Source organism: Triturus cristatus, chromosome 10 (assembly GCF_964204655.1).
Source record: "Triturus cristatus chromosome 10, aTriCri1.1, whole genome shotgun sequence".
NCBI classification, from domain to species: Eukaryota; Metazoa; Chordata; class Amphibia; order Caudata; family Salamandridae; genus Triturus; species Triturus cristatus.
Genome location: NC_140593.1, coordinates 349,477,475 through 349,505,399, shown reverse-complemented (window position 1 = coordinate 349,505,399; position 27,925 = coordinate 349,477,475). Strand labels below are relative to the sequence as shown.

At 43.9% G+C, this 27,925-nt stretch overlaps 1 protein-coding gene across 7 annotated transcripts in view; it reads left to right on the top strand.

The window, feature by feature from the left end:
- Window positions 1–27,925, top strand: part of TRAK1 (trafficking kinesin protein 1) — a 561,749-nt gene that overhangs the window by 277,588 nt on the left and 256,236 nt on the right. For all 7 annotated transcript variants that reach the window (XM_085631561.1, XM_085631564.1, XM_085631563.1 and 4 more), the window contains one exon: window positions 10,691–10,885. Coding sequence is in view for 3 of the 7 variants with exons in the window: in XM_085631565.1 (XP_085487691.1) it covers window positions 10,691–10,885 (195 nt within the window). In the remaining 4 variants the exon portion in view is untranslated. The remainder of the gene's footprint in view (window positions 1–10,690; window positions 10,886–27,925) is intronic.

Genomic DNA, 27,925 nt, shown 5'->3' with positions numbered 1-27,925 from the left:
TCCATACCTTAGTAGGCACTTCCCCTCCTCACTCAGAGGGATGGGCAGGCAATACCCGCCATTCCATACCAACGCATACACCAGGGAACCGCATAGCGCTCTGTCCCTGCCAGGGTACCTGTTACCTGGCAAATCCCCCAAATTAATCAACTCCAGGCATCCCAGGGTAGAGCAAATAGGTCCAGGACCACCAGCAGGTCAGCCCCCCTTCCTGCCTGCCCAGTGCCCACACAAATCATCACCCCTCCACGGGAAAAGTTCAGAAATTCAGTCCACATTTGGGGTAGACCCCCTTTTCTGCTGCAATAAATTGCGCCACAGGGTGAAGAGATCACTGGCGAACTCGCCCTCCCCCCAGCTACCGCTAAAGGTCCCCCCATGATTGTGCACACGATGATTGCAGAGCTTTTAGCCCCTAAATACACCACCTCCCAATGGGAGCGCACTCCATCCCCAGGACCACACTTCTTTGGGTGCTTCCGGATGTGCCACTCCGCCAACTTACCAGATGAGTCCTTGAAGCTGGATGGCTACACAAGAACCTTAACAGCTATAGCTATACCTACCGCACTGTCAGGCAACATACCACACTAGATGTAGGGCTCACTCACCGGTACTGGAACTATTCCAACAGATCTCAGCTTCCTCCCAAGCAGGAGGCTAACGTAAAAGTACCCATGCTCATTCCTTTTGTCCTGGGAAGCATGCATTCTACAGAGGGCTTCTGCCATCTTCATAGCCTATCCGGGTGACCAAACCACACAAGTAGATCCCGCCACTGGCGGATTTGTCCAGCCTCTGTGAACCCTGCGCTAATTCCTTGGCTGATGGTCACAGTAAGTGCATTCCACATTTAGAACGGTAGGTCGCCAAAATTGTCTCTTGAACTATGAATTCAGAATAATCCTAAATGATGCTGCCCTTGTGGCATGCATCAGTTATCAAAAATGACCCAGGCAAGAACAGTAATCCAAAATTACATGCCAGGGGTTGTCTCACTACATTCATTTAGCGCCTCGATACGTTCTACCTCCCAACAACCCTTGGCCCCTACTGGTTCCCACTCTAGCCATACAGTCCTACAAGTTACCGTAGAACCTCAGTGGAGCACAACCAGGGGGAAACTGGATTCTACCCCTGCCCTGGCGTCTGCATACCTTCTATAGGCCAGATGTGGACCAGCATGATTACAGTTTAAAGGGTGGCGAACCTGCGCTTTCTAATTTCTAGAGAAAGGAGGCTCTGCCTTAATAACCAAACATCTGCAAGATGGACGTTAATGCAGGAACAACTTGGAAGACACCCAAAAGTTGGGCAAACTGACTTACTTGGAACCGAGCTTACACAACACCCATTAAGAACAGTCACATGCCTGTATCATGTGAGAAAACTGCAGCCTGTACACGCATTGCAGCTCTCTGGTATGGCTTGGCAACACCTGCTCCGAACCTTCCTTACCTGGGAATACCACCTGTAGCTGGGGTGAGGACCTAAATCGCATTGCCTCCCTTTCCCAGGCCCAGTATCTGGACTGAGGGACCCGTGTCCACCCCTCGTCAGAGGTGGGATGCTTCAAAAACCTATATAGCAAAATTTAAAATTTATATTGTAGAAATTGGCGGCCTCTTGCCGGGGGGTCATCGAGGAAGTTGAACGGTACCCAAATGGAACCAGCATATACTACCTAGAGGTGCATAGACTGAGGCCCTCAGCCAACAACCCCTTGTGGCCGCAGGCATCTACCTCCTGTACTGAGAATTGATGCACTCACAATGTCACCTCCCTGACCAAAACCAGGCCTCTGATGTAAAAGGGGTAAGTCCTGAGCCTCTAAGGTTCACTCGGAAGCTCAAGTGCTGCTTCCAGTTCATGACCATACCATACCCCTTTATGTCCCCCGGGCCCCAAAATTGAGCGCTAGCAAGATCCCCATGACTTCTGATGCAAATTAAGTACTCTCCGGTTTCTCTTACTGGCGGGGTGCCCTTTTGGCTGTCCCACCGCAATCTTGGGAGGCCGAGTCACTTCTGGGATCTGATGCTAAAAAAAACGTGTCTCCATACCTATTCTTTTCTTGGGGGTGACTGACACCCATAAGAGACCCATCCTAGGGACTGTAGACATTATTTCTATGCAAATGGGTATACCATTCTTTGGATCAGAGTGTGGACTACTTCGTCGTGGAAATTCATGTGTGTTTCGCATGCTCTTATTATGGATGGGTGTTTATAGGCAAACCGGCTCATGAGAGCTGCGCCAGGGCACCTTCAAGGATGATAGTGTGATCCAGAAAGCCGCATAACATAACTCATCGCTATAAATTGCACTATCCTTGCTACCTCTCTGGTTAGAGTATGGCAGCCTGAGATTCGCCAGGACACACTTGGGCTGATATAGTCATAGCCTGCTTAACTCCCCCACCCAGGGCCGGCTTTAGCGCTGGTGGCGCCCTGTGCGAGAATGTTTGTTGCCCCCCCCCCCCCCCCCCATGACCACCTCCACCACGGATTCTCTCACTAGCACCCTTTAACAGTGACCCAGTCTCCATAACCACTCTCTCTCAGATGCACTGAATTTGTTATATAACGCCACTCTTACCAGTGTAGGGTGTCAGAGCACTTTGCATCTCACACACACATTACACAGAGACAATAAATCATACATGTGTAAATAAGTATATAGGAAATGTTACATAAGTCAAAGGACTAAAAGTGTAGGAGTCACATGTCACCCATACTGGTAGGCAGGATAGTCAATAAAGGTTTTTCCAAAAAAAAAAAAAAAGAATGCTTGGTGTGGAGAAGCACAAACGCAGAGTCGAAAAAGAAACAACATAGTTGGGAGTTTTCTTTAATATTAAGAATCAATTTCTAGCCAAAGGAACACTTTGCGACGTTAATCAATGTTCTAATAATGAATACTTTGCAGTGTGTAGGCAGCTCTTTGATGAAAGTTAATAGCTCACTGTTCATTATTCAGACTTTAAGTTATACATTGCAAGTAAAAAAACAAGGTCTCTTTTGAAAGCAGTAACCTGCTGATCTGTTTACATGATATGATCTCTATAATCTACCTGGTACAGGTTCTTTGCAGCAGGCATAATAACCCTCTGCACTCACTTCACATAAGTCAAAACCTCAACTGCCTATCATGCCTCGGCATGGTTAACGTTCTGTTTGCGTGTGAGGCGCTGAATACCTTACCACGGCATGGTTAACGTTCTGTTTGCGTGTGAGGCGCTGAATGCCTTACCACGGCATGGTTAACGTTCTGTTTGCGTGTGAGGCGCTGAATGCCTTACCACGGCATGGTTAACGTTCTGTTTGCGTGTGAGGCGCTGAATGCCTTACCACGGCTTGGTTAACGTTCTGTTTGCGTGTGAGGCGCTGAATGCCTTACCACGGCATGGTTAACGTTCTGTTTGCGTGTGAGGCGCTGAATGCCTTACCACGGCATGGTTAACGTTCTGTTTGCGTGTGAGGCGCTGAATGCCTTACCACGGCATGGTTAACGTTCTGTTTGCGTGTGAGGCGCTGAAGTTAATTGTGCTACATCGTTAATTATTCTAAAGAGATCAGCATTGTTTTCCATTGGGTTGGGTGTTTTTTTTTCTTTAAACCGAATTTTTAATAGCCATACAATAAAATATGTACAATGCTTTTACCACCCCCCCCCCCCCCCACCCCCCTTTTGGGGGGGATTGACCACCTAAGTTTGGAGTTTAAGTTAACAAGCGGCACTAAACACGTAGGCCACTGGAACGCGTTTTTATGTGGATCTGAAACCCCCATTTTCGAAAGGGAAATTAAATTGCAGTCATTTAATTTCGCCCAATGCCTAGTCCGTAGCTATTTGATAGCTTGCAGCATCAGTGTGGCGTCTGTCGTCCCACTAGGCCCAAACTGTTTTCTATGATGGATTTAACAGTCCGAATGATCAACGTAGAAATCGTTGCTGCTTTTAATTGCAAACCTTGCACAAAATGATTTAAAAGTTGAAACTAATTGATGAGGAGTCTCGGGTAAAATTAAGGCGGATAAAATACAAAATAAAGTATTGGGAGCAGATATTACACGCTATGAGAACCAACTTTTCATGTTGTCTTCATTCCTTCTAAGCTCGGGGAAAGCCCAGAGATCGCTGACATTCGAAGGAGTAAGTTTTCCTGCGCAGGTTTCCACCCTGACAGTAACCACAAGTATTTCTAAGTGTGCCTCACAAAGACTCGGCAGTGTACGCGTGGTTTATTTTCCGTTTAATAGGCAAACCTCTTCTAATGAATTCCGCGTGCTTTGGAGGGGCTCAGAGGGTTCGATGTATGCTCCTTCAAATCGCTCCCCTCCCCCGCGACTTTGTCTGACAAAATAATATTTATTTTTAAAACCATTTACTGCGCAGTTAGATTTTCCTGTACTCTGAATATGCACGTTCTATATCTTTAGAGGACATTTAATTAAAAAAAATCACACAGCATAGATATGTGGTTCTTGATGCAAAGTCTAGCTTCTATGGTTGGGGTGCCTTCCCTCAGTGGGGCGCATGGTGTTCGCTGTAGTGCTGCGAGGCAGGCTCGTGTGTTCAAACTCAAGATTCCAAAGACCTGGTGTATGAGGCGCAGCTGCATTGTATGATCGTGTAAAGGTACTTACTGTCCTTCAATTCCCTTAGTGGTTAGAAACATACCTAGAACTATTAGTAAACGCTATGCGAAGGACTAAATATTGACTTTACGCACCACTCAGACTCGGTCTATATAGTGCAATTCTATTGCCTCTTCAAAGAAACTTTTAATTAGGACTTAATGAATGCTCATAGATATATATGTGAGGGGCAGCATGAGACCACACAGATCCCTTAAGTAGCATGATAATTACTTGGAAGTCCTCTTTAACGCTGCTTAACATTACTCAGCAATAGTGTAATAGGCCGCCGTGATGCATGATAAATTTACTAGGTTTATCCCATCTATAAATGAAGCAGCTTACCTCAGCGTTCATCCCAAGGTGATGAAAAACGTGTTGACTAATCAAGATTTGAAAAGATGGCCAAAGCGTTTTTTTGTTTTTTTAATAACTGGAGCACTGGCATGTTTAAATAGCTCGCCATCGACAATGGTAATGTCTTTAATTTGGAACCCACCTGAGACACGGCACATTTTGCTCAGACATAGCATTGGTTGCTTCAAAGAGGTAAATGGTACGAATTGTTGCTGCATTTAGCGATTGCAGGGAATAATTTTGTAAATAAATGACCCCACCCCCTTTTTTTCAAAGCATGGTTCTTAGGCGGTATCCTACCCAAGTACCAACCAGACCCTGCTTAGCTTCCGAGATTGGATGAGATCGGGTGCATTCAGGGTGGTATGCCCACAAGCGTCCTCCCGATACCCGTCAGGACAATTCGGTTCAGCCCAGATATCCTGTAGATGCCTGTGAAGATCTGTTTTACAGTGAACTGCATAAAATGGCGACTTGAGATCGGACTACCATTGCGAATGGCATAAAAATTACCCGTCTGACTGCGTGACACGCATAGATGGCACAGTTATACCAAGCTAAGATTAGAGCTGGCTAACCATCACTTTCAAGGCTCACAGGGCACCTCAGTGGCTCACTGCTCAGCAGCAAACAAAAATTCACACGCAACCGCCAGAGCTGCACTTCCCGGCAGCGACATAGGTGACCCCGCAGCCCTACACTAGGCTTGTTGCCCATGATGTTTTTGTAGACTTCGTCACTGTGTTACCTGTTGCTGGCTGGACAACTAACATCCGGAAGGGCAGGTCGACTTCTCTGGCTCGTGCTGTCGCCATCTCAGCGCGGGCAACATGATAAGAGAAAAAGAAAATCGAACAATTGTAGTTTGCCACGAAGAACAAAGCTATTCCGCTCTAATTGCCATCACCACACCCATGGCTACGCCATTGGTAGTCCCCTCCACAGCGTCCCTATGTCTTCCGAGCTTACCTTTCTGGAACCTCTTGAAAATACATTAGGATGTAATCCGGTTTGCAGTGGAGGGAAAAGAGGCCAACTCCTTGCCTCATGATGCCTTATATTGTGTCCTCCCAGGCGGCGCCCCCAGATGACGTCAGAAGGAACTCCCTTTGATGGCAACACCGATGAGGGAATCCCACTTCGCTCGTGCCTGTGGTGCGACTAATGGCGCCCCTCTGCTATTTTCAGGGGACTCCTGGTCAATCGTACGCCTGTCAGGTTCATGAACTGGGATGAGAAGGATTAAGCATAGAAGAGAAGAGTTTAAAGATCCGTTTTGAAAGTCCGGAAAGAGGCGGTGGTCTGAAGTATTGGAGGTAGCGAATTCCAAATTCTAGTTGCATTACCTGAGAAGGATTGCACAATAAGTCTTTCACTTTAGAAATTTGGAGGTTCGAGCAATACATTTTCAGCATTGCGTGGAGGTCTGGAGCCACCTGATATTTTGAGTTGGTTGGCCAGGAAGCGAGGGGTGGAAGTGTGTATGGCTTTATGGGTGATGCAGTCAGTCTTCACAGATAGTCAGTGACAGGGGTTGGAAGAGGAGAAGGATGATATAAGAGGGATGAGGAAAGATTGGGAAACTGTGAAGGAAAAGGAAAATAATGTGAGGGCATAGAAGAAAAACAAAAAGAGAAAGGCATTGCGATTGAGGAACAAAAGAAGTAGGGATTGAGAGAAGAGGCAGAAGTAAGAGCACGGTGAAGAAACAGGAAAGGGAAAATGAAGAAAGAGAGAGACGAATATAGGAAAGGACAATACGGAGAAATTAACTAAGGAAGATGAAAAATACTTGATGTACCTCATTTTATGGCTTAGAACTGAGTCCTTTTTAATGCTTGTTGTGTTATACTTGTTTTGTCTGTTCACGTCAGTGAGTTTAATTAGGGATTTTAAGCCTCTCCTTTGTTTTTGCCTTCTAATGTTGGTAAATTATGCAAAGGCGGAAAAGAAATCTACTTCCACAGTGAATACTGAGATGCATGTGGACGGAAGACTGTGAGAAGAGTCTGTTTTTTCTTGTCAGATGCAACGCACACTCCCTCTCACTTTTTGTGGTGAGCAGTGACTGTGGTGCTCTAACACCTGTATTGCACTGGTGGCCAAGCCTGTTTTGTATGCAGTGTCCAGTGCCAGGAGTAAAATATCGAGGCACATTGCTTTCCATTAGGGCGCCTGTAGTTTTGTTTGGGCGGATAGACCATTAACTAGATATAGCTTATGGTGTGGTGGCTGCACATACTGAAGGCTTTAGGGCGAGTCACCTGAAGGCTTTGGGCCAGTTCACTGTTGGTGATCACATTCCTACTTGCATCTTTAGATCCATGAAAGTTTGTCAAAGCCATTTTATCCATCTTTAATGTTTTAAAGCTTGCAACCAGGAGTAGTCACACGTTCACGTAGACTATTGTCATGTATCTGTGCAACCTGAACTTTCCCAGTCTCTGATGCTTATTCCATAAACTGGTAATTTAGATGGGCAGAGCCATATGAGGCACCGAAATGGAGAAGATCTAGAAGAGACATAGCACCAAAAGTCTGTGCCAATGGTTGTTGTAGCAGCACTGGCTGCTCTTGGGAGCAGCACATCTGTGCCAGACCTGTTCCGTTGCTATGACGGAAGGATTGCTGCTGTGTATGTGCTCTCTCACTACAGCTTGTGTTTTCCATTTTCAGTGTTAGGGGAGCTTGCACTTCATGGCAAAACACGTCATGTGTAAGAGAAAATGTAGATTTTGCACTATTTTTTTCCACAATCATTTGTCAACTACAAGAAACATGCCTTACCATTACTAAGAGCTAGTGAAGCAAAGTTACTCTTTGTGGTGAAAATGCATAGCTCTTACCTCTGGAGCTATTATACATTGCATGTGGTGAGACCTTTTCACTGTTTTTGCTTGTGCTGAACTTTACATGTGTTTTGGAATCTTACACACACACTTGTCCATAGCTGTGTGTGTGTGTGTGTCCTGCTCTGTCACTCCCTATGCCTACATGTGGATAATTCAATACATATGTGTTTTACAAGAGAATTAAACTATAGGGGAAATGGTATCTAGAGTGACTCAAGGCTTCTGATGCTGCTTATGTACATTTTTATGAGTGTGTCCAATTAGTGGGTGTGGCCTACCGAGCCTATCAGCACTTGGTAGGACACTGATGGTGTTTAATTCAACTTCTGACTCAATGTCTTCTAAGCCGAAAAGTAGTCAGTTTGAACCCACCTGTTGCCACGGAGTGGGACACCCTACTAGAATCCTTTAAAACCCCAGATACACCGAGCACCTGAACATCACACCTATTGACCCTGGTCCGTATGGACCTTTGGTGACCACTAGTAAGATACTAACTGACGAGGCAACACCCAAATAGTATGGATCCGATGCCATATGTATATCCCTACACAATCAATTATGCCCCGAATACTCCATCATATTACACCGCATTGCAGTTACTATGCATGCCGGAATTCATTCAGAGGGTACTGTCCATGTAACTCATTTTCACTGAGGTCTCGACTCGGAATGTTGATAGCTGCCGGCAGGTCGGAGGGAGTTTGAAGTGTACTATGTTTAGGGACAGTAATGTAATGTATGCAATGTTCTACACGTTTCGAACACTAAACCATGTAATAGCTGAATGTCTACCAGAGATCAGTACATAGAAAATATGCATGATATATGTAAAATGTTTGATCACAATTGAAGTGCAGAACTGCTATAACACTAAGCGCTGCGTGTACCATGAAAAACCCCATACAGTTTGTGAAAAATAAATCTGTTGACAAGTCACATGGGCCACCACATGCTAGCTCCAAATGTAAAGTAATGCTAATCTTAACAGTAGTATGCACGATTTTCTAAATGCAGAGTGTAATCGAACTCTCTTATCATCTAGAGATCGTAGACATAATGCAGCAGACATAAAGTGTGGAATAAAACTAAATTCAAACGGACGTAGGCACCCATGAGGAAGCGTTAAAGGGGGGTTTATGATTTATTAGGCATTTTAATATTGGTTTGAGTGGGACGGATCACACAGCATTGCTGAGTGCCTGCAGCAGCCCTTCCCAGTTCTGCTTTCTGGCTGGCATTTTTTCTTGGCTGGTGACAGGTGCAAAGAGATGCCCAGAGTAGGCAGCTGTGGCAACAAAGTGGGTAGCAGAAAAACTGTGGAAAAGTGGTGATGCAGGGGAGCCAAAGCAGTCACCTGACGTGGCCCAATTGTTCAAGCAGCTTCGCTGCAGGCATTACATCAGACGGAACACACACAGGTGAATGGAGATGCCCACAGCAGCAACTCTGGTACCAGACTGCGGGTCCAGTACCAGTTTCTATGTCTCCTGTGGGATCCATAGTGCAGAATGTAGGAGATGTATCACAGTAGCATGGAGCATCAGTAATTGCCCACATCAGCGTCTGAGGAACTGCCTTATGGAGCAGCGGTGAGCGCCCCTCTGCTTTGGGGACTGACTAATAGGGTAGTATGGAGCAGGAGAGAAGAGTGACTAATGTGCCAGCTTCATGGTGTCTTCCCCAGCAACAAGCCAGAGACCATATTATTCATGACAAGATCACAAAAACATGTAAGGTCAACCTTGATTTAATAACGCCAAATGCAACTCTGAGGCTGAAAATATGTACATCTGAAACATTTGGTGGACTGATCCCAACATTTTAGACACGACCTAATGAGCCAATGCCTGAACAGGACTCATCCAAACAAGCCAATGGCTGAAAGGAGGTATCTCACAGCCCATCACTGTGTTGTATGTTCTGTGTCATGCAGACACAAACCCTGGCAGACAGCTAAAGCTGTTACCAAAGATGACTTTGATGCAGCTCCCACACTTGTGCACGTTGGTAAAAAAAAAAAAAAAAAAAAACGGCTCCTCCCAAAACCTCTTGGACATCTGATGTTCTCTCAGCGCGTAGTTGCAAGCGGATAATCTTTCCAGGCCGTACAAAGCTTTCCAGTCTGCTCTTGACTAAAATGCAAAGTGATGAGCTAAAAAGCAAGGACTGACTGATCATCTCACAATTGAGGTGGGACAAATTGAGAGTTGTAGGTATAGCAATTCAAAGTGCCACTCAGTTAGCTAAAGTATAGGTCTTAAATAAAGGTCTGTTTTCCTCCACTGCCTGCCTTCCTCAATCATTTCTTTCAAAAACGTTATCCGCCTACTTGTGAGCTTGAGTCTACTCTCACTCGCTTACAGAAGCAGATTGTGTGTTTTTTCCATGTAAATAATGCACACAAGGTTCAGCATGTGAAATATATATTAGGACAAAAAACTGTTCTGATGTTTTTTTTCTCCTCAATCTAACACCACATACCAGTACAATAGATTTCTTTGCATTCCAGTTGAGCCAATATCTAAATCCGCACGGACTGTACAGCCAAGCTTTTTCTGCCACCTCCCACCGGTCTTGTTATTTCACTTGGCCTCATCTTGAGTTTAATTTTAGGATATGCTTTTTACTTAATTTAAATTTGTGTATTGATTAGAATTAGTTCCTACAATGAGCTATTGGTTCACCACCTCTTTCTTTCTTTTATGTTGAAGGCATGGTTGTTGGTAGGTAGCAGTTAGTTGTGTGAGTAAATACAAAGAATAATTATTTTGCGTGCTCTGCTGGTTGTGTCGCTTCATCCAGTTACTTGTGAATAAATGTTAATTTCCTTGTTCGTAGATGTGTGCAATAGTACTGATCTTCCAGAAGTTGAAATCATCAGTCTGCTGGAGGAACAACTACCACATTACAAGCTAAGAGCAGACACAATCTACGGGTATGACCACGATGACTGGCTCCAGACTCCGCTCATTTCTCCTGATGCCAACATCGACTTAACTACTGAGCAGATTGAAGAAACGCTGAAGTACTTCCGTAAGTCACTGCTCCTTTCCTTGGTTCTTTTTGCATTATCTGCAACGCATTGTGTGGGTTAAGTAGAGGTAAGTTAGGAAAAGACCCTGTGCAGGGTCTGTAAATGCCTCCAGTTCTCATGCTTCTTTGCTTTTTAACCATGAAATTGTGCAACGTCTCTGAATTGTCAATAGGTTTCGTTAGTTCTGGCTGAACAGCGTAACTGTTGAGAGACATCATGTGATCAAAGCAAAAGATGTTAAGAAGCTTTATTAAGAAAGGCGCTTTGAATTTACCCAGATGTGGAAATACATTGAGTACAGTTTTTGATTGGTTAGAAGTTGTGTGCTTCCGCATCAAGAGTGCTTGTATTGTACTTTTGCCTCTTTTAATGTGTGTTATTTAGATTGTGTGTCCAGAATAACAGAGCAATCAAATGGTCTAGCTTTGGCACTACATAGTGTCAGCATGAACAGAAGACTAGATGAAAACATTGAATTACTCTTTAGGTATAAACTTAGTTGTTCCCACTCCCTACACTCTACTGAAGAGGCCCAAATAGGCGAGACCGGTCTGGGGTTGCTTGTGTTCCCTTTCCGTGGAGACCTGGCCTGGCAGTTCGGGCTGCAATGTTCCCATTAGAGCAGGACCAAGGTAGATTGCATATGGTGGATTACGGCCGGAGGTGCACGGTGTGCAAGATAACGATGGACTGGCATGCGTCGTGGGTAAATACCAGTGGCTGAGATTCAACCAGAATCCATCACCCATCTCTTTTTTGCTTTCATAAGATATACTAACGTAGTACGTTGTGAGTAACCAGTAGCACCCATCCCAGTAACATTGACCCTCCACATTGCATCTTTGATACAATAACATACACTGCAGAGCACCACAGCCAAGATGACTCTTCAAGTTTATTTAACACACTTCTGCCATACATGCCTTTGGTCTCTCAGAAACCTTGAAAACAAATATACCAGACGCATTACACGATGTATAATACTGACAAAGAAAACAAATGGCAAGCATTGTACAAACAAAAAATCCAGACATCACAGCATAGTTATAGTACCATGGAAAGGGGAAATGGAAACGAAGGCCGGTGCATGTGCTTATACCCCACATGAAGGGGAAGACGGGCACCACTCTACGTGCAGGCATCACTTCACAGGTTTGCAGTGGCACAATACGTTTTTCAACGTGGATTGGCGCCATTGAAACAGTTTAAACGACAGTGGGTGATGCACCCTGGATGCCACTGGTTTGAGGCGGAGTCAGTATGGAATGTGGGTGGAATTGGTCTTCAATACTTGGGCATCAGGAAGAACACATGAAGGAGGTTAAGTATAATGTTTTTTGTTAGATTGCAATGTTTTGCTTTTAGATTTTTGTTCTTCCAGAGACTACAGAATTAAACACACATTTTTTATGATTGTATATGTAGAGAAAGCCTGACCTCGAGAAGCAGTGGGGTACTTTACAGAGCATCGGGCTAAAAGCCTGGTGTGTAGGGTACCATCATTTTCATACAAGGGGGATACAAATATGATAGTTTTGATGCATTTTAATGTAGTAGGAATAGAGATATATTACGCATACAGGAAGGCAGGGAAGTGTTGGTGAGAGCGTACAGGATTGAGTTTTATAATTCCTGAAGATTTGCATTGTGGGGAAGAAACTGAGTGGCAGAAGGTACTTTTTCCATAGTACAACCAAAGCAAAAAAACTATGGATTTAGGCCCAGATCTCTGTACTGGGGTGAATGTATGACATTGTTCTGCATTCTGTCCATCAACAGTTTTTTTTGCATTTGTCACCCCGAGTTGGACGGGTATGCTCAGACGTGAGTCCCGTACTCTCCATGCCACTGGAATCAAGCTATCCTGGCTGAAGAGGGGTGAAACCCCGAAACCGGTCCTAGGATGCTTGTTTCCAGTCCAGGGAGGACCTGGCTTGGCAGTTCGGGATGGGGCACAGGGTCAATACTGATTTGCATATGGCTGGGTCCAAACTGGAATGGCATGGTGAGCAAAAAAACGATGGATTTAGGCCCAGATCTCTGTACTGGGGTGAATGTAGGACATTGTTCTGCATTCTGTCCATCAACAGTTCTTTTTGCACTTTTTCCATAGTCCCATAATGAAGAGTCAGAAGGTTTGCTGTGTTGTCCTTTGCTTTTGTGCCTTATTAAATTTAGCTGTATGGTTGAAGTCCAGTCAAAAAAAACCAAGCAAGGAGCAGTGACCAATGTCAACCTGCTCTTTACAGACACTAATCTGTCACACTACATTGAATCTTAGCAACATTCACTCACTTCATTTCACTGAAGCAGAGATTGATAGGTCACTGAATCCTAGGGACACTTACCCACAAGACTGCACCTTTGGCAGGTTAAGACGCCGCACAGTGCCGCATCATATGGAGACTAAGCCACCAAACTCCGCTGCATCCTGGGATCACTAACCTAAAACTGTGCCCTGCATTCCACAGCCACTGGCCCTCTGCTCTGCGTTACATGCTCAGTAACTCACTGGGCTGCCCCAATCTAGAGGCACATTAGAAGAAACATTTCATACAACAATTATGAGTATCTGTGTAAAGCTGCTATTAATCGAAGCATAAAAAATGATGTGACATCGTCATCACAGGGACCAAGTATTGTTATTGCGCAGTACCCTGGGAGGGCTGTCCATACCAGTTCACTGAAGATCTCCTGCAGAAGAGCCATCTTTCAAGCATCATGAGCAGGGCCGGCTCACTGATCGGTGCCACCGCGGGGTGGGAGCGTCATGGTCATCTTTTGATAAGCACCTGATGCCGCGTACATAATGAGCAGTTTTCATGCATCAATAAAAATGACAAGCTCCGGTGATTAATGTTCTTCCTGGAGAGACCGGAGCTTTGTCTAGTGAGAGATTCGACTCATCATAGCGCAGAGGGTTTATATGGCTGCTGCAAAGAACATGTCCCATTCACATCACAAAGTGCACATCATATAAATAAATCAATGGGTTACCGCTTTTGTCAAAGATCCTTTTGTTATTTTCAGTTTATAAGTTAAAATCCTAATAGTGAGCCAATAACTGCCACCAAAGAGCTTCATGCAAACAGCAAGGAAAATATGAGAGCTATATATGTTTTGCCCAGTCTTTCATTGTTCTAATATTGCAAAAGGGGTTCATTTGGGTAGAAATCAATTCTTATTATTAAAGAAAACCCCTAATAATGGTGTTACATTTTAAATTCTGAATTTGTGCTTTTCCAATCCAATCACTCTTAAACTATACTGCCTCCCAGTATGATGAAATGTGACTCTTACTCTTTGTAGGCCTCTGCCTTATGTAACATTTCCTATACACTGGTTTACACACCGATGATTGATTGTCTCTGTGCGATGTAAAGTGTATGCTGACATCTTGAAATTTTATGAGTGGTGCTATAAAACTAAATAACTCTAAGAGACAGTGGTTATGGAGACTTGGGGGGCACTGCCAAATGGGGATAGTGAGGGAATCCGTAGCGTAGGTGGTCATTTGCGGAGAGGGGGCACCAACAAACATTGTCGCACAGGGCGCCACTAGTGCTAAGACCTTAATGGAGTCCTTTCTGATTATTTTAAGCAGACTGATTACAGCTGCCAAACAGATCGCAGTGAGCAATCCACAATTGAATCACAGAGCTCTCTCTGTTTTTCCTACACGAAGCAACCGTAGAGAGGCATAGGATACAAACTATGGCCACAGGGATCTCGTGTTTTGCACGCAGACCAGAATCAGATCTCCGCGTGAGAGGCTGTGGCACTGAATTAAAAGGATCCATACAAGCAATATATAGTTTTCCATTTTGGTGCTACTTCCCCATAGTGAGAGCAGTGTAAAAGTAGTTCATAATGCTTCATATGATGTCTTGATTTCTGAAATATCGGATTTCAGCTTGATTGTCCAATACGAGAAGGCTGAGGGAGGATTTTCTTTTATACTGTTGGAGATTGGTTACGTTGTTTGTTAAATGTCATCTTGTTTCGGTTCCGAAAGGTTTAGTTATTTTTAGGACAGTTTTGTAGATACGCTGCCAGTTGTCTGCCAAGGTTTGAACACAGCGCGCTGTTTTCCAGGTTCTGAGGGAAATAAACATACTTTTCGAGGACAAACACCTATTTTGGGAATGCAGAAAATAAAACGTTTGTTAAAAATGTTTTTAGAAGGGCAGGGCTCCCCTAGGAGCGCATGGATTTTGAGTTTCATTAGACTTCTTGAATTCTGCAACTCAGTAAACAAAAAACAATCAAAGAAAACAAAGCGGGTGTGAAACTTGATTCTTTACTGTTCTTGAGTGAAAACATGGCGTTTCCACAGGCTGGCCGATCGTATCTTTTCAGAAAATCGGTATATTTTCTGTGGCTAATAGTGTAGCACAAACGTATCTTACTTTACATCCAAACACTAAGGTTCACATTCTTACTCTTATTTATTCTCAATACCCACACATATAGATTGAGTTATTAACTAGTATTCAAAGCATCGTCTTACAATAGCCACCGACCATCATCGATGGTGGAGCGACTATGGTTTCAGAACTCAAAATTTCCACAAAATCCCCTCAGTTACTCATTTTCAAATATTCTGTAGCCGCTTCTTCGAGCGTCTTTTGATTGTTGAACTCGGGTGCTCAAAAATTGTCTTTTCACTGACTCGCACAGACCTTTTCCTTGGCAGTCCCATGACGCCACCCTTGCTACAATCGTGTAGACAAATGCATTTCCTTGTTGGAGGGGTGGTTATTAAATACCGTATTATAGTCCTTTGATGTTAACATCTTGGTTCCTGCTGCCACAACCAGCATTAGCTTAGTTGCCCAGCAGATGTGGACAAGCTGCCGTGGCATCTTGGCATTCATCCTCGCCCGCTGCCCAACCAGTCCATCTCCTACTCCTGACACTGCATCTTGGCTGCTCACCTCAAGGTCTGGGTTGATGAGCCTGTTGTGGATTTGGTGACCCATGGCACACTGGTCTTTCTCGATTTACGGTCAGTGTTTAAAAAATAAATAAATATGGAAACAGTTTAATTTCTTTTCTGAGATTTGAATGAGAACGACCTGTATGACCTATTTTCACAGAGAGGAGACACAAGATCGTCACCTTTCTTTTCTGTCAATGTCACATTGACGTGGAGGGGATTTATTTCATCCTGCTCTCTTTACTGATACTCAGAGTTGTAGAACATTTAGATGGCCCATCTGTTTGCCCTTCTCATATACTCCTCAGCCTAGGATTCCTGATTTATTATTCCTGATTTATACAGTTGTTTCCAGATAAATCAAGCAGTGAAGCCTCCGTGCTTCTACTCCGAGTAACTTTTTATTAAAACCATTCATTGGTATGGGACTGTCTGCTGTAACTAAATAGTTTTATCCAAACTGCAATGATGCTGTATTGAGAAGCAGGACGCACTCGCACGCCAGGGAACATATTCTTCGTTGTTTGCTTAAATAACGGCCCTGGCTCCGTGGGTGAATAGTGTCAGTGCCATCCTATGAGCCACCTTGCATCTGGCTCCCCATAAAAGAATGTACGGATTAGTAAAATACTATTCCTGATATGTTATGCTATGTTATAGTCACTTATTGACTGGAGACATCTCACTTCCTATGGAGTATCTCAACGCTATAGCCAATTCGATAAGGGCCCAGAGGAAGGGCAAGATGTAGCCGATGTGATGTCATACCCACTAATGAATCAGGAAGGCAGAAACTTACTTAAGCTAACACCGTTCTACGGAAAATCTTTTCTGCATATAAACGTATAAAATAGCATCCAGCAACTCCTTCCACCTTTGATTTATCTTCATTTTAGCTTAGTACTGAACCAATATCTATACCTTATTCCCAGCTACAAAATGGAAGTTTCCATCTGATATAGTGTCGCTGTTGCATTGTCCATGCATATTATTATCTGCACTGTGACTAAACCAGGAACATCTTCTAGTTCCTTTGTTTGTCTTGCATAATTTATGCAGCAAATTAAAGTTTTGGGAAAAGAAATTAAATAAGTTTGGCATTTCTGCATGATGAATTCGTTTTTAATCAGGGATATTAACAGTTACCTATGGTGTTTGTGTCCCTGTGGAATAACTGATAAAACTTTGATTACATTTTCACACAAGTGAAAAATCACAACATATTACATATATGTATTAGCTTCAGTTATGATAGACCTGTTGCGGACAGAAAAATGATAAGCATGGCACTCATTGTGAAGCATTTCACTGCATCGTGGAAACTCCACTTGAAGGGGGCGAAACATCATTGCCTTGAGCAGACAAGATGCCCCAGTGCCACTCTGTAGACTGAGTCAAAATGGTGCCCACATGTCCTTGAGGCGAGCAGTTGGATGGGTTGTTTCAGCATACTGCTCCGACATATCCTAACTGTAAGGAACATTACGTAAGTATGATGGTGACAAGGTGCTGTTATGAGGGGGGGGGGGTGGAGGTGTTGCCCAGTACGGCCTTCTGGGTAGGGAGGTGTAGGAAAGTGCCCATTTTTGCATAGTTACACCCAACATTTTGCCTATTGTTGATGCTCTTTGACTAAGTGTGCCCTGGGTTCCTGCGAACCAGGTACACCAAGGCCTATGTTCTTTCCCTAAAACTGTACCTATGCAACTCCAATTGGCAACTCTCTGGTCACATGCAAGTCCCTTGTAAAAGGTTCCATGGTTACGAAGGGCACTGTGACCAGGGAATACCTCTAAGGACCGCAGTACATATTGTGCCACCCTTAGTGGCCCTGCACCTTAACACACATACACTGCCCCTGCTGGCTGCATGTTTTGGTGCAGAGAAAAGTGAAGTCGACATGGCACACATAGTGTGTGCCATGCTTACAACCAACTGCCTATGGTATAGGTAAGACACCCTTCTAGCTGGGTGCACTATACAACTGGTGGGGGTACAGGTGCATGAGCCTTGTACCCCTACAGTGTCTAAGTCCGTTCTTAGACATTGTAAGTGCAATAAAGCCATAAAGAGTTTGTGGTCGGGGAGGTTGTCATTACAAACTCCAGAGCACCATCATGGCTTTACTGAATTCTGGGAAGTTTGGTATCAAACTTCTCTGCACATTAAACCGACACTGATGCCAGTGTGGGATTTAATGCTAAATGCACTCAGAGGGCATCTTAGAGATGCTCCCTGGAAAATGACCTAACACTGGTGTCCTGGCTGAGGGGCTGTCCGCCAGCTGCCACCCCTAGACATGTTACCGGACCCCTCTGTCGAGAGCCTCCAGCTCTTGGGGTCCTAAAACAAACCACATCCTGGGCAGAGGTGCCAAGCTTCCTCCCCCGGGATGGGCAGGGTCCACGAAGGGGAAGCTTCAAAGGCTTGCCGTCTTTGTGAGCTGACCCAGCCATTTGCTGCTCTCAGCAAAGTAGCCCCCTCCAGTTCTAACCGCCACTTTGGGAGGGAGAATCGCGGGAAAACCAAGATAGGAGGAGAGGTGTGCCCACCTTTGCCAACCCCACCTCTCAGGTAGGGGAGGCGAGGTGAAGCACAACTCAGTCCCCAACATCTTGAAGATGGGGGACCCAGCCAGCCAGAGTGAGTCTTCGAGAGATACTTTACTATCCATTTCCCCCACTGATCCGATCTACAGTTCTCGCCTGTGCCTCTTCTCTCATTATTTCTGCCTATTCCTGGAAGGGCAGAAAATGTTCTTTACAGCCGGCGGGCTCTCCCTCACCCAGCAACATCTGCTGGCTTCGTCTATACAGACTGACAGCAGACGGGATACTGGAAACATGCCGGGGCAATCAACACGAGTGAAGGGGGACAAAGCCCCCCTGCCAGCTGTAGGGTGAAGTAGCAATATCTTCCCCCTCCACCCAGGGTGTGGGGCGCTTTTGTTTCAGCGTTCTTGGCCTCTCAGATCTGTTGGCAAAGCATTCAAAACTCAAATGCCTGCCATATTTTTTTCAATGTCAAATATTTTTATTGAGAAGCTTAGCCGACCTTTGTATTTTGCTCCAGTGGGAATTCTGAGGTTTCCATAGAAAGGTTATGGTAAACAAACTGAAAACATACATTTTCATTCAGGCCCCACCTATATATGAAACGGATAGTTTGTGGCAGGGGTTTAAATGTGAATTATTGACTTTGATGAGATCACAGTGCCGCTGTTTAGATTGTACTTCTGTTTGTTCAAACATTTTAGGGCAGTGCAGATTGTATTCAACAATGTAATCCAGGCATTCTTCGTGCACCTCTTTGTTCCCATAATTCTTTGTGTGCTGTTAGTAAAATAAACATGTCTGCCCTTCTGTATTCTCTGTTGTAAGTATTGTAAAGCCTTTAGAAGATGCATTTTGGCTATAATGGCACTAAAATAAAACCTTTTTTTCCCGAAAACAGTTTGTTGGATCAGAACGCTTAATTTATCAATGTTTTCATAGACGATAAAGATTCGTATTTCAATAAAAACAAAACTATTTTTTATTTGAACTCAGTCAAAAATGATAATGCACGTTCGACATCGATCAGCAGCACAATAGCCGTGTATCTAGTTTACTTTTGGGTAAAGTAGGCTTCTGGTGGGCAGATGTTTCAAGTTATAAAAACACAAGTCCCTCGTTTTGATGTCATAGTCGTGCATTATTTTCATACGTTTCAAGTATTATTTATCTTTTCACTGAAGCATGTTTGACAAGCAAAGACATGTTTCAGAACTTTTTAAAGTTACGACCTAAATCCAAGGCATCTACAAGTCTTGTTATGTCAAGGCCTTCTTCAGGCTTGGAAGCCATTACTGCAGAGGTAATTCCCAGAAACTCGAATGAGATTTAAAGATTTGCACACAGAGTGTAGGGAAATGGGGTCCTGGACAAGGGGGTGCTACCCTACTCAAGTAGCAACCACAGTTCTTGTCAGTGTGAAACAAAAGCAAACCCCAAATTAACCTGTGCTCAACCCATTTGCAGCTTGGCACAAAGGCAGTTCGGCTTAATTTGGAGATAATATATATAGCATTTAATGCACACTTCAAACAGCAATAAGGTGGAAACAAAGCAAAAGAAAAATCCCATTCCAATTTAAAAAATAGAGTAAAATGTATAACATTATTTGAGACCAAAACAACACAAATCCAAACAATAGACCCTACGAAAGACTTCAGTGAAAACAGTGCTTAGAATCACAAAGCGATTTAATCAGGATGGAGGGAAGGAGAAGCTATGGTCCATTCGGCAGTACTAATAATCAAAAGAGGGGGGAATGGACCACTCGACCTGTGTACCAGGTTCAAATTCGTTACTAATCCATCTAAAAAACCCTCATTCACGTTCACAAGATGCGGGCGGTAGATCTTGATTCTTCGCCTTTCTGTAACGTGACCGCATCATCACAGGGTTTAGTTTTTGAATATGCTAACCTCCACCCGCAGGTTGACCAACTGGTATTGCAGTAGCGTCCAGAGATAAAAAGGGGGGGGAAGTGGTGTGATAGTGTGAAGTGAGTTAAAAGTTCCTAAACCACCATATAGGCAGATGCTTTAATGGATTTGGAGGGGTGGGAAGGTAAAAACAGAGTGGTGCGTACGTACATTGAGTTACTGATCTACCGCACTATTTTGGTCTTGGTCGACATGTTTCAGCCTTATTGTCCGAGAGGATCTATAGGCTTTTTTCAGGACCGGTGAGTTTGTAGTGGCACGTTGTGGCGACTACTAAAAGCGGTACACTTACCACTTTCGTTGTATGCAATTAGGTCAATGGTACCTGTAGCTCAGTATTCCCAAATCAGGGCTCCCTCGAGGTGCTGGTTAGCTCTTGAACCCGCTCGATAGCAGTTCAGTCCTAACTTGTGCTGGCTCTGTGCACGGCGCCCCGGGTAGAATCACAAAGCACCAACTGTGATTATCTGGTTGCGCTGGACAGGGACAAAGTCACAAGTACAGTCCAAACGCATTGGAGCGTGGGCCGGATGCAGGGACTAAGTTAGGTCTGCTGAACAAAGTACCTTAAATCCTGGTTGCAGAGCGTTGCAAGATCATCAATGTGTTGTGCAGTGGCAGTTCTGAACAGACTGAGATGCGAGGTCCTGCATCAGAGATGGTTTGCTCTGCGGTTGTTCAAATGAAGCCGTCGATGGGGTTTGCAGTGCGAGGTCCTGTGTCGTCATTGAGGATGCCGTAGACGAAGGCTTGCAATGTAAATTCCTTTGCTGTGGATGCATCGCACAGTGGCGGTTCTGAGGAGCTACAAGCTCCAATGTGAGGACCTATGTTGGGAATGTGTCGCGCAGTGGTGGTTCCGATGCGAAGCTGCGAGAAGATGTGTCGCGCTGCGTTGGTTCTGCCTAAGAGACCGCAGTTGGGCTGGCAGAGCACCTTCAGGCCCACTTCCAAGGGTCCTGGACTGGGATGGCACCACTTGGTGGGTAAGACTCACAGCAGGCAGAGCTCAGGTGCTAAGCTCAAGAGGTTTGTAGCTTTTTTCTGTCACTGAGGCTCTGATCACGAGGCCAGCCAACTAGCCCTTGGAGTTACTGTTGTGTTCATAAGTTCAAAATGCAGGTCCAGTCCTTTTCACTCGGGCCGCAGGGCAATAGAGTGGCAAGGCAGCAGAGTAGCAGTCCTCATTGCAGCAGAGCTGCACAACAGACCTTCTGAATCTTCCACAGGTCCAGAGGTGTACTGAAGGGTTGGGTCTGATGGTGCAATATTTATACTTGGTGCCTTACTGTAGAGGACCGTTCTGGAGGTTTCCATCCCCAGCTGTGTTTTGGATTTCCTGCCTCCATGCCCTGGCCCCAACTTGTCTGGGGATGAAATAGACTAGTTTGAAACCTGTTGTGAGGCAGAGTCTTTGTGATTTGCCAATGTTGTAGGTGACAGCTCCGCCAACCTATCAAGTCAGAGATGGGCCATCCTGCCAACTCCTACTCCCCTTTTGTCGCACTGTTCGGGACTAATACACAAAGACCGACTGCCAACTACACCTAGTCATGTGACCCAGCATACAAGCTGGGGGCACCAAATGGTTGGAACAAAAAAATGGCAACTTTCTAAAAGTAGCATTTTTGGAACTGTGACTTAAAATCTGACCTTACCATTAAAGAGGGTCTTATATGACAATTCTTTACACACCAAACTCAACATTCCCACCTGCACCCTATTGAAAGTTATCACTTATTACATGTAATTAGTTAACCCAATGTTATCCAATGGGAGAGGTTGGCGTCACAGTATTAATAAAAAAATGTAGGAGTTTTTTACTACCAGGATATGTAAAACGTGAAAAAGTACATGTCCAACTTTTTAAATACACTGCACCCAGGCCTCTGGGCTATGTATGGCCTCCCCTAGGGGTGATATACATGTATTTAAAAGGAAGGTTTAGGTCTGGTAAGAGTTTAATTTTGCCAGGTCGAAATGGCAGTTTAAAACTACACAGGCTGTGATGGCAGGCCTGGGACATGTCTAACAGGCTACTTAAGTGGATGGCACAATTAGTGATGCAGACCCACTAGTAGCGTTTAATTTAAAAGCCTGGGTACATGTAGTACCACTTTACTAGCGACTTGTATATAAATTAAATGTGCCAGTTGGGTATAAGCCAGTGTTACCATGTTTTAGGGAGTGAGCACATACACGTTAGCACTAGTTAACAGTGGTAAAGTGCACAGAGTTCTATGGCCAACAAAAATGAAATCAGCAAAAATGGAGGAGTAAAGCAAAACATTTGGGGGAAGACCGTCCTAAGGCTGACAGGTCTAGCAAAGAGTGTGTCAAGCCCTTAAAAATATCCTTTGTGGACTGCCCCATGCATCCCTTGTTCGTTGGGCAAATCACCCACACACCTCAAAAATATTCAAAGGTAAGGCAAAACACTATGTACTTGGGCACAAAGTTCCATGCATTGCCTGAAACTTTACAGACAGACTCATGCAATCAGCATGGGTGCATCCCTATGTGTGGACTGGTGTTAGAAACGTTATATGACCTGTGCTTTGAGTATGACCTGTGCTTTGAGTATGAGGTTTAGCTATAAAATGCACTTTTTTGTAGCATTGAGATAGCTGCCTAGCCTTTTCCAAACCTCTGCTGGCTTAGTGGTCCTTACTTGAGTGCTTAGCATGGAATCTATCAATCTACCTATGTATCTGTGGGACCATCTTTTTCTTGATTTGGCCCCGGATTTTTGTCCTCAAAGCTTTCCTGCCTGTAGAAGTCAATGCCCTTTGACCCATGCCACCCATGGGTAAAAATGCCTATGATCTCCCTTTAAACATGATTAAATTGTCTTATTCACAATTGGCACATGTAACATGCCTGTAAGTCCATAGTATATGGCGTAGAAAGTGCACGCAGGGCCTAGAAGTTAAATGCCGCTTAAGGACTGCAGCAGCTATTGTGCCCTCCTCCACAGTGGCAGTGCAAATATGTCTGCAGGACTACCCTGTGTAGCCATACTGCTGCAATATAAAACCTGCAGTGTGACCTGTCAAAAAATATTTTTTACAGGTAAAGACCTCCCTTTTAATATTAGTAAGTCACTCCTTGTAACCCACAAAGGCAGGTGTGTGTCAATTAAAAGTGGGGCATGTAGAAAATTAAAATTACCATATCCATGCAGTGGCAATGCCCAAAAAGCTGTTTTCACAGTGTAAGGCCTAGCTGTCCTGTGTAAAAAAAACTAGAGTACAGATTAAAATGAAAATAGTGCTAACTGTGTAATAGGAACAGCTAAATTAATAATTCATCCACTCTATTAGTTAATAAAAATTCAATCCAATAGTGAAGTCGGATTTCTAATAACTGTTAAGAAAAAGTAACTTTTAAAATGTTACCCTGTACCTGCCTGAGCTTTCAGAAGGCTAATTTGCATTAGCCTCTGTCAACGGCCAGCCTGTCCTCAGCCCTGAAACAGGTGTGAACGAGATGCGAAGTTCCTCCCAGGAGTCACTCAATAGGTTGACCTGAAAGGGCAGGTATGACTCCCCAGAGCTCAGCAGAATATTGATGGTAGGGACTGTGGGCTCCACAGTGTCAAATCCTGCCAGACACATTTGTTTGAGCCACATGTATCTCTTTGCTGCACTTTAAAGGGTGCAACCAGGCTGCCAGGCCAATTCCTGTGTAGTCTCTGTCTGGGTGCTACCGAACCCTGCCTTTTTTCTACCAGACTTCTGTCTCCTTGTTTTGTGTGGGCAAAAGGTCTGATTCAAACTTGATTTTGGTGCTAGGTGTGGGAGGACACGAGTGATTACCATAGTGCACTCTCCTACGCACCCACGACCTCAGAGGCAAAGTTTAGTCTGGCTGAGGACTTGCTGTTTTGGAAATTCCTTGGCACATGGCATTTTGAGCAAGTTCGCAGAAAGTCAAACCGGAACTAATGAAAATTGAGTTAGGATTGCCCCAAGGGACTTTCAGCCCTTTAATAAAGGAGTGCTTAGGAGACACCCCCGTCTATTATGGCTACTAAATGTGGCACAGAAAGTTATTTTCTTAGAACGCTTTTTGAACCTGTGGAAGAACAGAAGAGCTGCTGTTTGTGACCTGAGAGGAGCCCTGAAAGACTAGACCCGCTCACCCTTTTACGCAGGACAAAGAAATGGGCTCCATGGTTCAGCTGGCTGGCATCCTCTGTGGCAAAGGAACACAACTGCAAGAGGCCTTTCCCTCAAAGTGCTCAGATAAACAGTAGCGACTGGACTTTGTTGTTTGTGTCTGCCCGATAGTTGGCATCATGAGGGGGAGGGGAATGAGAGGAGTGGGCCGTCTCTATTTGCTTCCTCCAGAGCGTACACTAACTCCAGGAAAACCCTGATGTCTCAGTTATAGATTCCATAAAAATGTACGGTAAACCCTCACCCACTATATCAAGAACACGATTTGATTGGGCCGTATTAATCAGTGTGATCAATAATCCAGTATCGTGTGTGTGGGTATAAACTGGGACACCGCGTATTCTTATGAAACAGCTGTGAACAATCACAAGCAAAATTCAAATTTAGTGTCACGTGTATGGAACATAATGCGCACTATAAAGAAGTGTTTAGTGTCGCGTTTGTGAGCCATACTAATCGATATAATAATGGCGGACACTGTGTATTTCAATCACCCTCTGACCTTGTTCATAGTCCATGTTACTCTTGATTACTACGTAATATCTAAGAAAGGAATAAACATAGTTTTAAGCGTTTAGATAACATAACCCTGTGTTTCGTTTCAATTTAACACTAAGTATTAGTTAGGAAGGGAACAAAAGTGGGAAGGCTAGTGGTATTGGTAAGGTTTCCCAAATCACAATCCTAAATAATAATCCAATTTCCCTGTCTGTATATCCATCAGGCTATCCGTCGCTCCGTCCGTCCGTCCGTCCGTCTCACACAAAGAAAAATAATTGTATTCGTTATATTCTTCTGGGCTATGCATGGACATCTATTCAAAGCGGACATTTGTAGGCACAATCCTTACACTGTATATTTCCTATTGGTGATTTACACATTTTTCTCTACCTCTATCCTTTCTATAGTGAAACCCTTAAAGGTGCACTCCAGGAAATTTGGGGTGATCCTTTCCCTTTTCTACCATGGAAGACACTTGAGCCTGCTGTCTGCATAGGTAGCTTTATATGGATGTCCACAAATAGGTCTATTTGTAGTGAGATAGAAAAGAAAGAAATACGTTCCTTTTCGAAGGAATCTTAAAATCTAGTCACAAATGCATTGTTAAGTTAAAATAAAGGTAACACGTAGGCACATAAAGTTATTATATATTTTAATAATGCTAGGTCCTGTTGTGCAAAAGTGTCTTTTACGATACTCGTGCATACGAATATCACTTTAGTCACATGGTGTTGGTTTCTAAAACATGCTCACCCGAAACAAAAATGAGACCAGGAGTGTTGATAATTGTATTATCAAATGTGAGAATTATGAAAAATTAAAGGAACCGCTCTAGTCAGAAGGTTTTCAAGATTGGCCCCTCCTTCACCAACTATAAAGAATCCTACCCCTTTCTTTATATTGGAGACTGTAGTAGGATATCGGTAGTGACAATGGCCTGGATAGAGTCGTTTTTGGAGAGCTGAAATAAGACCGTAAGAGCATCTCTCTATCTCTCCAAACCTTGAAAAACTGCACCTGTGACATATGCTCCGAGGCTCTTAAGGTAAGAAATAACACATTTAACAATTAGGTGGAGAAATATGTTCAAGTGTTCATTCCACCTGGATATAGAAGTAAGGTACACGCTAAGCTTAAACATTGTTTTCTGTTTGCATTCTGGAAATATCACATTCCAAAGGAGTTTTCTAACTTTTATGAAAACTATGTGATTATCTGTATATAATATTAAGCAAAAACTGTAACCCTGAAGTTGATTATTTAATGGCAGATCTTGCGAATATCGTGAATAGAAATTGTGCTTAAACTCCACAACCTAAATGATTTAAATCCCAAAGTTCGGAATATCTCATTGCAACCTATATGACTATGGCTGAAAGTTGGTATGCTTGCAAAAAAGTGTGAGAATATTCAAGAACTAAGAGTAAAATCCTCTCTGTGTCCATGTATGTTTTTAATATTTGAAACTTCTGGTGAATGATCACCAGTATACTGAGTGCACAGCAGAATAGAATAGAATACACCTATTTTTCTGAAATTGGTACCACAAGAAACTTCAATTAGTTGATAGAAGACAATTGTTAAACAAGAAACTTCACAATTGTATCAAAAAAATATTTTTATATGTGTGATCCAATAATCACAAAAGGATCAATATGCAGCATCAATAAATGAAAAATTAAAATTTTCATATTTAACATATTACTTATAACATTTGTTTTGCTTTATATGAGTCACAAGAAATAACAGGTATTCTTGCAATTCGACCATAACTCAAACTTTCACTCCATACCTGAACATTCGAGGACTGGCCTCCTGAATCAGACCCTTTTCTGATGAATAGATTATGTAAATTGTCTGTACATGGCCATCCTGGCCCTTGTGAGACCCCAGAGAAAGTAGAATACAACAGTCATAACAATTTTCTAACTGAATGTGTGATCCTGTCACCTCAGGCCTTGCAGGCTACAGTGACTGTTGGTGACGCTGCAGTTACAGGTAAAGATCCTGCCGCTTGCTTACAAAGGTGAACCGGCAATGGGGTAGTTATCAAACAGAAAGTGAATTTAGGATACATACTCAAAAGACACTTGCAGTCACCTCTACTCCCCTCCAGCAAGGCAGCTAGGTGGGAGGTAGTAGGAGTGCCTCACTGTATTTATGGTGGTTGGCAGACTGTGGAAAGAACTGCCCCCCCAGTGGTTGAAGCAAATAACCTTGGGCTTTAGAAAACTACAAGGAACAAACTTTTCCATAGACTGTATCTTCAGGCTGTAGATTGCTGTGAGATCACTGGGGTCTTGGTTTTAACCTTGTCAGAGGGGAGGTGCTCTTCTCCGGTTACCAAAGGTTAGACGCCAACCTCCAGGCTGCCAATTAGGCAAGCTGGGGTAGGGACACCTCCAGTCAGATGGCAGAAACTCCAGCTCTGATTGTCCGTGGCCAACCCAACATTCACCATGTTACTTTCACCTAGTTTCTAACTTTGAATAGTGGAAGTACAATAGTGGAGGGGCAGTGGGCCCTGGGAGTTCTGCGCTGTGGTGACCCCACCCCACAAACCTCCATGCATCCAGGGGCTGAAGGGATCCATTTGTAAAACCCGAGCCCCATATTAGAGCCCATGGCTCCTGTCATGACTGCACAAGAATGGAGCTACTTTGCTTGGGTTATGCAAACCCATGCCCCCAGTGAAGCCCTCACCTACCCTACCATGCACGTACAGTTCTACAATGGTTATCAAGAGGACTCCCTAGGACGTAGTGGTTTTCGTCAGCTCAAGTTCTGGCAGTGTAAGCTGTAGGATGGACTGGTACATAAGTAGGGTGGTACATCCAGAGTCATTCTGATGTTCACAAAATGCTTAATTTGTAAGAGTAGGTGTCAGGAATTAAAGTTTTGTTCAGTAGCCTGCGGCTGGTGCTATTGA